The sequence below is a fragment of the Procambarus clarkii genome, chromosome 83, assembly GCF_040958095.1.
Source record: "Procambarus clarkii isolate CNS0578487 chromosome 83, FALCON_Pclarkii_2.0, whole genome shotgun sequence".
Lineage (NCBI taxonomy): Eukaryota > Metazoa > Arthropoda > Malacostraca > Decapoda > Cambaridae > Procambarus > Procambarus clarkii.
The window spans coordinates 4,937,193-4,948,299 of record NC_091232.1 but is presented as its reverse complement, the minus strand read 5'-3'; the positions used below and the strand labels follow the sequence as shown (position 1 = coordinate 4,948,299).

The window sequence follows — 11,107 nt, the reverse complement described above, 5'->3', positions numbered from 1 at the left end:
AAGGTCTAAAAAGGAGGTTTGGGCTTGATAAAATTAAGAATAACAACCATAATTAAATTACCATTTTTATTTAAGTTGTATGTTCATCAAATTTAGAGGGCATTAATGTAGTAACAAAGACAGAATTCCATCCTCCAGCATAAATCCTTATGACGCCACTGTTGAACACCTGCGCCGGCTCCTCACTCACCTCAGTGTGCCCAAGACCAAGCTGACCATACCTGCAATTATATGTTAACATTACACAAGTGTAAAATACATGCATGCTTCTATTTCAAGAAGAAATATATACAGTATAATGTACAAATTCAAGATGTAAGGGCAATTAGGTCACAGCCCAGGTTCGATTCCTGCTGTAGGACAGTGTTTAGCCAACATTTTCTTCTACCTGATACCCCATCAGGTAGAAGAAACACCGTCTTGTCCCAGTCACTCTTTATGAGTGACGGGGTATACCATACCCAACCCTACTAAGAATGCAACTCCTATTGTTGCCTAAGTACAGTACAATAGGTACCTGGGACTTGGGTAACTTGTGGGTTGCATCCTGGGTGAGATTGGGAGTTGATATAAGGGGGACTCAACAATCTTAACAGGTTTTCTGTCCCACAACTATAGTAAACCATATACACTATTGTATATATCCATATACTGTATATTCATGTAGATAGATCACTCCTAAGATCTGAATAGAGTAAAACACAACCTGTCTTCATCTAAAGGTTAAAACATTTCACAAAAATCTATTTCTACTTTCAAATAATCTGCACAAATTATTCTGATTGGAATATGGGGGATATATTTGTACCAACGATTTCATCAATGATATTATTTTTGCAAATGTCAATTTTATAGCCTCCTAAAAGATAATGCAATTACATTATGATGCCAATCAGCATTAAAAACCGTGGCACTAAAATCAATTTCATATACATAATGTGAACTGGAATTGTCCCTGAAAACTCCCAATGAAGTAAATAGATTTCAAAGGTTAAGCAAACAAAAAGACCTGAAATAGAATCTTAAGTATGACAACAATTTTAAATATATTACTTTTTACACTTACTTGTTCATACCAACTGACCAGGCACTGCCATCATCTGCAATTGTATACAAAAATTAAAATACTGTGGGGAATATTGCTTTCACTTTCCAATATAAAAATAGAAGACACTCCAACATCACAATTTCTAAAAAATATTGAAATTTTAATATATTCTAATGTCTTGAAAAGAATCATTGCACCTCAATATTTTGTTTACTACCTATACATCAAGCCAATCCCAGATCAACAACTAGATCAAGTCTCGCTTCTTGCAGGTTGACATTCAATCCCCAACCGTTCACGGGATTGGCATTATTCCTTTCCTCTGTCCTATCCCAAATCCTTATCCTCATCTATTCCAAGAGCTACATAGTAGTACTTTTGAAAGACAAGAGCTACGAGGAGAGGTTAGAGGCATTAAATATGCCAAAACTTGAAGATAAAAAGAGAGGCGATATGATTACTACATACAAAATAGTAACGGGAATCAATAAATTGATACGTAAGAATTCCTGAGACCTGAAACTTTAAAGAACAAGAGGTCATAGATTTAAGCTAACTAAATAAAGCTGCCAAAAAAATGTAAGAAAATTCACTTTCGCAAACAGTGGTAGACAGTTGGAATAAGTTAAGTGAAAAGGTGGTGGTGGTCAAAACCATCAATAGCTTCAAAGCATTATGTGATAGAGTGCTGGGAAGACAAGACACCATAAGCAGTAGCTCTCATCCTGTAACTACACTTGGGTAACTACTGCTTAGTGCTTGCTCCTGATAATTGCCTTGCCTACCTATAAATCAAGATCACACTATAATACTATCATTAGAAAGCATTACAATTTATGGATTGGCTACCATTCAAGAAGATAAATGCATGTGTGTACACTACACATCCACATATAATGATAACAACACTGCTGCTACTAATTTACATACAGTATCTTATTACTGCATCTCAGACTTCACAAGTTGACAATTTCCAAAACTAGCCACACATAAAACTAAATTGAACAAATTTACTGATCTACGTAGCTGAAAACGAATTGTATATATACAGTATATTTTGTGTTTGCAATTGCTTATGTGACTATGTGCTATAACTTGGTTTGAATGTTGGCCAATATATGAAATAATATATAAATAAATAAATAATTCACTGGTACAGGGTACTTCATTACATGATGGTAAATATATTAGTGATATTTCATTAAAAAGGGAATTGTAAGCTACATCGAACTAAATCATAAGGCAAAATATCTATTTTTAACAAGTATGAATATCAACATTTAATTGGTATACTAATTAACAGAATATATAATAAATAATGCAGCTTTAAGGATATCAGGCTGAAATAAAGAATAATTTACTGAAATAACAGCTAGAGTTACAGTATTCAGGAATTTAATTACAGATTATTAGTTCACAATATAACAACTTACCTAATAGGAACAAAGTGTGTCTATCTCCACACTGGACATCCTCAATTCTCACAGTTTCACTCCAGAAGTCCAACAATTTGGGAGACGCTTGAACATTTATCACATCTTTGGTGCGCTCTTGGTTTACTCTGCCAACTGGAGGGTTCACGACCTTTCTTTCTCTCACTGCTTGGGTGTATGTCTCTTCCTTGAATGAGCCATGGGATTCAGCCAGAGACTCCGTGACTTTGTACGATGACTTGCCACTGTTAATCATTTAGTGTCTCACTGGGACCCCATGCTCCCTTGTTTTCTATTGAAGCACTTTTGGGGCACTGGCACGAATGTTCAATTGTTTCAAAGATTGAATGATTGGTTTGAGACTTAGCTGGAAACCCTAACTGTCCACTCTCATTCCAACCCCAGACATAGGCATCTCCACTGTTACTTAGTGCTGTAAAGAGATTATATAGTTAGCAAAATTAAATATAGAAAAAATAATAATAGAATAATGAGAAATTAGTGAAAACTGGACAATTGTAGGGCTATCTCTAGGTACTTATTTTTTATTTTTGTGTATTACAAATCTAAGCAGCATATACTGGATAAGACAAAACACGCTGCACAAATTATTGCATATTGCTGATTCAAGAGGTACAATTCATTGCTTGTACAATGAAACTTAATTACCATAGTGCAGTGTTGTAACTCTAAGATGTAATTAATTTTTCATCCAACAGTTAATGATTACTGTAGTAGTCTTTAAACATCTTCCCAAACAGCCCTCTGGATATAAATCTTTAAATATTTTATAACAATTTTCAACAGTAATGACTGTACACCGAAATCTGAAGCCATTTTAATAATTATAGATTTATTAAATGGACATTACTGACCAGACATTATATACAGTATTTGTATATAACAAATACAAAAATAAGTGGGACAAAACCATAATGCAACCACAGGATTTGCCTAAAACATCTCCCTACCTTCATTTAATCTAAACAACAATGTTAGATTTACAAATTTAAACACTGCAAAATATATTAAACATTTGAGTGTACACCATACTGTCTTCATTCCTCTGTAACACAAAAGCAAAGATATGAATACAGTACTATGTTAATACTTGGTATACCGAATATAGAAATACTCAAGTGCTGATAAATGTACTTGCTCCATCTCGTTGAGTAGTTAAAACAATGCAGATGAACAGACAAATATATGATAATTTATAACTGACACTTTCAAAGCAGCAATACTTACCAACAGAGTGCCATCCTCCACAAGCAATAGAAGAAATGGTTATACCCTGGAGATGTTCCACTAACTCAGGCTTGTGTGTTTGGCATACTTCACCATTTCCTAATTGTCCTCGCCTGAAAATAAAGACATTGTTATCTGAAAATCTAAAAGTGCAATGCATTACAAAGTACAGGACTGTACTATATAAATGAGTCAATGATCTGGTGAACATATACAAAATTAGAAAAAAAATTCAGAGTAAGAGAACAGGTTCATGCAAGAGATATAAATGAACAGCAAATATACTAGGATTTGAGCTTATGAAAAGCACATTTTGAGCATACAGTATTATTCTGCCATTCCTTGAGGAATCTGCCATGTGTTACAAATAGGACCACGTACAATCATGCAGGATGAGTACCGCACCAGTGCCACAGAAATCGTTTCCAAACACCCCTGCATAGTCATACAAGATGTTGGGGAAATAGCTGGAGAAAGTATCTTTATAACCAAGAATAACAAAATCAAGCCTTACAGAGCCTTCCTTCCCTTGAAGGACTGTGATCGTCAATGACAGGCTAAGGTTAATAACTAATCACTACACTTTTTCACCTTTGCTGGCCCCCATACCAAGCCCTAGTGCCACACACCCAATCTATCCCACATACTTTCAGACATGAATGAAGGGTCGGAACAGAAGTGCTCAAAAAGGCAATTTTCATAAAGTCTCTGATGAAAAAGAAGATGCATAAAGGAGGAAGTTATTGTATATGCTAAGCATGAAAAATCCATTAGGATAATGCTCTCTCAGTGAGGTACCCAAAAGCCAATTCATTGATCATTACCTCTGATGGAACCTACTCCTTGATCAGAAGAAGGGGTTGTCATCAAGACTGCAGAAGACAAGACCAGAGACTAGAGGAGATGGCACAGAACAGATCCAACTAATCCATTTGATCAAGACTCAAGTGGAGGCCACAAGAATAACATGATCATCCTTAAACTAATAAGAATCCAACTACGCATCCACAAAAGCCAGTAACTGAGACCACCAGCACTACTGCTACTACTACAGCCCTTGAACCCTAAGCTTCAAGAAGTTGCCTCAAACTACCATAGGGAAAGATGCCAAAATGTGACATTGCACAAGCAAAGGTGAAAAACCTTCTGTCTAACAGGGAGAATGCCATGATGTAAGGAATGTCCAGAGGGGTAAAAACAACTGTATAGCTATGCCATTATGACCGACACTATGAAAGAAAAAAATAATTGAAATGACCTAAGATGGTTCAACAACCTTTCTGCCAATGACCAAATGTATGAGGAAGATGCCCGAGTACCAGGGCATGAGTGCTTGGTGACCAATAACCTATCCCTGTCAATACTAGAGATGAGGAAAGATTTGGAGATACCTTTGAGTAATAATCTAAATCAACTCTGCCCAAATATGAATGAGGATTACACAGAATGAGCTGCCAGCATAAAACAGACTCTAGGAACACAAACAAATACCGCTCTCTCTGGAGCTCGACTCCAGAGGAATGTTAAACATATAATAAACTTTTTACTTAGGCAAAAGTACATACATGCATAAGATATAAGCAGATTGTTGAAATCATTGGTAGGCATCACCACCATTGAACAGAGAAAATAGGCAGTAAGGGTCAAAGAATATAAACTCGTAACAATTAACATGCTACAGTATATGTTAGTTGCTTTGCAAGAAAGTACATGCCACATAATTACCAAAATATGTACTTTTACAACCCATTGTACCTTCTTGTATATACAGTATATAAACAAATAAGCAAATTATATATATACATACTAGTGTATATGCACACCAGAAACAAAGTTTCCTGCCTGCCAACTTGCATGAGACACAGGCAGGAAGTACCAGTGTGTGTAAGTTCAGATTGGGAATGTAAGAACATTCCCAATTTGGGTATGGGAAGGTATGCATGGTGCTGCCACATGGTGAGAGTGTGTGATAGCCTGACCTGCAAATGAGTAGTTAACATTAGCCTCTTTTCTTGCAGTTACTTATGATGCCAAGATACAGCTCATAAGGACCAAGTTTTTATTTTGCACCTCTGCAAGTAATTCTGGGTTGGATTAGTTTTTCTCTATATACTGGTTTAACTCTTGCTCATAATTATCTTATCCAGTGACTCCATAGCACCTTTAATGACTGCAGGACTGAAAAGATCCCTGTGACGCCACAGTCAGTATGTAATCCAACTTGACTGCATGAGCCGAATTTTACAACAAAATGTTTCTTGCTGCATGGAGCAACCAAATGTGATAGTTCTAGTCACTCATGGAAGGGATTCTTGAATTAGCTGTTACATGACTATATGATAGCAAGCATTGTTGGGTGGTGGACTGAGTTGGACTTTATACTGTGTCCCTCCCCTTTTTCATGGCAAGACCATTGGCAAAGCTCCCTGTCAACGTGGAAAGGTAAGTTGTTTAAAAGCTTGGCAAATGAGTCGGGTCCTGGTGGATCCTTTAAATTAAAATATATTAGCATCTTGCATTCTAATTAGACTAACGGAAAATAGTTTGCAAGCAATGTTTACATATTACAACAAATTTGTATACAGTAAACACCTCTTCATTAACATACTGTACTCACATTCCACCACCCCATGTGAGGACATCACCATTTGCTGTCAGTGCCATACTATGTTCTTTTCCCACTGCAACTTCAGTAATTTTTAGTCCAAGTCCCATGGGAATACTACCAGAATACATTACTCCATCTGATGGAATACAACAAAATTTGGTAATTATTTTAAGCTGCTCAAATATCAGCTTAAGAAATTTTACACTACTGTACTGTAGGTTAGCAAATTCCTACTCTGAGAACAAGTGATGCACTCATTAATACACCAAACTGTTGACATTTATTATCTGGTTAAGCTGCAATGATAAAACCCATCCATATGAGAATTCTAAATGCTGACAGTGTGCTAACCCATACTTCACATATAACCAAATGACAAAATATAGGTATGTAAGCTACCATAAAGCAGTGACCCTGTGTGTGTTGGTAACTTTCAGGGCCTTGTACAAGGTAGATAAGATAGACCACTCATGAAACTTCTTAAATAGCACTAACAATAAATTTGTATTATTACATTAAAGGAAGAAAATATGCAGTAGAGGTACAGTACAGACATATGATGTATCAATATTTAGGCAGCTTACACTAAAACACAAAGGGGTGTGACTGAACTGAATAGAGAAAAGCATCCAACTTACAATAAATATATGATTTATTTACCTTTATCAAGTGCAAGAAGAGCATTATCTTCAAGAGCAACACTGCAGAAAGCTATTTGGGACACATCTGATTCAGAATTTTGACTTTCAATGAGTGTAGAACCATAAGTACTAGAACTGGCATTGTTTAGTTTTTTTGGCTCACTCACACACTCAGGGATGAATTTTTGTTCCAATAATACTCTCTTGTACTTTACGTAACTTTTCTCTCTTGCACCCATTATCACAGCAAATTTCTTTAACATAACCTTCATCCACAGGAACCACTGACAATCCTCTATCACCTTCTTCAAGTTCAAAATGCCTTATATTATTGCAATTTTTGTGTTCCGTCTTTATAACGTTTGAATGACACTGGTTTTTGGTGTTTGAATGGTGCCCTAACAGCAGCAGCCTCATCTCCCGGATAATGTTTTTGGAAGTGCAGAGTTCTCCACCCCTCGTCCTCCCACACAATAATGGACCCTGCATTATTGATTGCTGCTGTGCGGTTTTCACTCACAAAAACCTGAGGGGAAAATTACTTTAGCAGTACTGTACATATCAGCTTCAGCTCCTAACTGCCCTGAATTCAAATGTTAATACTGTAATCTCATTCAAAGCAATGCTGATAAGGATAAGCTCAACTTGAAAGTACAGTATTTAGATATTAGGGAGCTCCAAAGTTATGAACAGGTTGCATTCCAAATTTTAGCAAGTTGTTTGTTCAGTACTAGGTCCACAATTTCCAATAGACACAAATGCTGTAAATAGGGGGTTAAGTACCTGAGCCACCTGTAGTCAGCTTATCTAAGTCTGTAGAATAACAATCACTGAGTGCGTGTGTGTGCCAGTAAGAGTATCATTTTCATGGAAAAGCATAATGCATTATGGTGAAAATACCTAAGGAAAGAATATCAATAGAGCAGTTCAGGAGAGCTTACAGCATTTATCATAAATTACCTGAATTGTCTTTTCTCATGGACATTCCCACAGAGGGAGAGATCCATAGGAAGAAAAATATCAAAGATGTATTATACAATAGATAAACAGAATAAGAAATAGGTATGAGGCAATTTTGACTCCTTTACCTTCCACTTTGGGTCTATGCTTAATTTATCAGGAACATTCTGATAGTGGTATCCTGTCCACTTCCATCCAGATTCTGAAAACATGAAAGGTATTTCACTACATTATAATACAGTACAGTATTGGTATTGATATTATTTAGTTCAAAATTAAGCTTATAAGATTATTGTAAAATTTTGGTGCACACATACAATACAATAATAATAGTGCAGAAGTTACAGCTTGATTTATATGTATAAGATACAGTATTTGGTTATTTATGTGCCTAACAGCCCTTGAGTCCTGCTAAGAGATCAATGAAAGACCAACAGCAAGGCATTTGGTGTTAGACTTATAGCCTATTAACCCATAGGAAAGTTATTAAGGCCACCACAATAACTTACTGACCAACCACTAAGTATACTTTAGTAAACTCTCCAGAGTATATACATTGAGAAATTGGGTACATCTATTGGTATATACATCCTTTACAGCAGGAGTACTAACTGATCGTCTAATCTCGTCCAATCACTAGATGATGCTAGACAATCAACACATCATTGGAGCAAAATACCTGATTTACCCTGAGGGCCACTAACACTAGTGGCTTCGACGAGGACAGGAAGCCAGCAGCTCGGCGAAGGTCCCCCCATTAGCAACTACAGATCACACTGGTTAGTAGCACTAGGATTACTAGCAACAGGAACACATGAACTTAAAAAGACAAATGTAGACTATGGCAAGGCAACCAAAAGGACAACTAAAATTCAGACTAAAAATAACCAGGAACCTCATAAGGAACATAAGTGGGACATTATTTATGAATTATAATGCCCACTGCAGGTTTCAAAGCTAGTTCCTCCAGGGTCTTATAGGCACCCCAGGAAGAAATAAATAGGAGTGTGGAAGTATGTAACAACTCCAAAAATATACATAATTTAACCAAACAGCTTGTGTGCAAATGAATAGATCTACATGCCGCAAATGGTCAGAAGACTGGCAAATGTTTTTTTTAATATCGACAAATGCAAGACCATGCATGTGGGGTATAACAACCCACACCACAACTACCAAATTAATAGCATTACATTACAGCAGACTTGATGAAGAAAAGGACCTTGGAGTCAAAATCCACCACTCATTAAAAAATGCACAACAGGTGGGGGTTAGCAGTCAGAAAAGCTAACCAAGCTCTTGGGATAATCAAGCGTACTTTTGACTGTAAGGAAAAGAAGGTAATGGTTCAACTGTATAAATCTCTGGTGCATCTCCATTTGGATTACTGTATCCAAGCACGAAGACCTCATTTCCAGAAGGGCAGCTGCTCTGGAGAAGGTACAATACAGGACAACAAAAGTCATTCCAGAGTTAAGTCAACTCTCTTACCAGGAATGCTTGAAGACCACAGGGCTAACAACACTGCAAACTAGGCATGACAGGGCAGATCTCATTGAAACTTAAAATACTGAACAAGTTAGAGGATGTTGATCCGGATATTTTCTTCATAAGGTCAGATGTAACATAAACAAGAAGCAACAGTTTTAAGCTCAACAAAAAATAATGTAGGACTGAGAACAGGGGATGCTTTTTCACCCACAGGGTTATTAATCCATGGAACTGCCTACCAGCTGAAGTCATAACTGCCAAAACTGTGTTGAGTTTTAAAATATACCTGGAAAAGATCAAGGCAAATGGGGAAACTTCAACAAGCCTGCCAGCTTCCTGTCCTCGTCGAAGCCACTAGGGTTAGTGGCTCTCATGTAAATCAGGGAACTAGATTTTATTTCATTATCAAAGCTTCACTTAATTGCCTAATAAGAACTCACCTGTCTTCCAAAGTATATGGCTAAATGTCACCCCAATTTGGCATAACATCAGTCAGAGGTACAAGAGAAGGACAACACAGTATGCTTGGGACCACCTGTCAAAATTTGAGCGCAGGTGTTGTTACCACATGCAAACACAGACATCCTTCACTCAACTCTGGAATTAGAACAACATAGAAATCACACAAGTGAGAACAATCACAGTCTCGACGCTCAATCAAGAATTCCGGGTTCAAGTCCCAGGTGGGACAGAAATAGTTGGGCACATTTCCTTTCACCTAATGACTCTGTTCACCTAGCAGTAAGTAGGTACTGTACTCAGGAATTAGTCAGCATGTTGTGGGGTTGCATCCTGGGACAGGGTCAATAATTTGACTTTGGGGAAGGGCGGGAGCCTTGATATAAGCTTAACGTGAATAAATACACTCTCGGCTCCCTGTCCCCCAACACAATGGCTTATTATCATATAAAAAGAATAAAAAAATAAATGATCTTTGAAATTTACTGAAGATTTGATTTGTAGGGTCCCTGAAGTAAGGGCTTGATAAGACTGTTCTGTAGGGAAAACAATTTGTTTTTATTTATTTATATATATGTACAAGAGTTCTTACATTCTTGTAAAGCCACTAGCATGCATAGCTGTTTCGGGCAGGTCCTCAATCCAAATTTTCCCTGGAATACGACCCGCCGAATCGTTTAACAACCAGGTACGCATTTACTGCTGGTTGAATAGAGGCACCCAGTTAATGATTGGCACCCAGAAAATCCTCCCCAGCCAGGATACGAACCCAGGACAAAGCCCTTGCGAAGCACAGAACAAGTGTTTTACCACTATGCCACAGGGAACTGCTCAAACAATGCCAATTTAACTTAGTGGATAATCTAACAATAAAAACTAATTTAGGACAACCTTTACAAAATAATTAAACTAGTGTAATGTAATATCAAATATAATTAATAACTAAATTTACAAAAATCCCTCAGATATAACCATAAAATGTAATTTATCATAACCTAAAGAAACCTAACCCCATGCTAAACCAAAAACCAAAATTCACATAAACCAAAATTCATTATTAATAATCAATAACATAACCCAACCTGACCAGACGTGAACTGATGAGTTAGCCAAGACTTTTGCTCGTAAAGAGGGAATTGATTATCAATTGTGGGTGGTAGTGGAAATGGTTACAGAGGACACACGCAGAAACTTGTCCCATTCGTAAGATTAGCCTTTT

The 11,107-nt window shown here is 36.9% G+C and overlaps 1 protein-coding gene across 1 annotated transcript; it reads right to left on the bottom strand.

The window, feature by feature from the left end:
• Nucleotides 1–52: 52 nt before the first annotated feature.
• LOC123768729 (uncharacterized) lies at nucleotides 53–10,013 on the bottom strand. The gene is given in 12 exon segments (XM_045759441.2): nucleotides 53–221; nucleotides 1,067–1,100; nucleotides 2,482–2,773; nucleotides 2,775–2,914; nucleotides 3,730–3,842; nucleotides 6,347–6,473; nucleotides 6,998–7,304; nucleotides 7,307–7,504; nucleotides 8,067–8,140; nucleotides 9,870–9,912; nucleotides 9,914–9,961; nucleotides 9,963–10,013. Coding segments are annotated over 12 exon segments (1,578 nt in total). The 3' UTR covers nucleotides 53–70.
• Nucleotides 10,014–11,107: the final 1,094 nt, after the last annotated feature.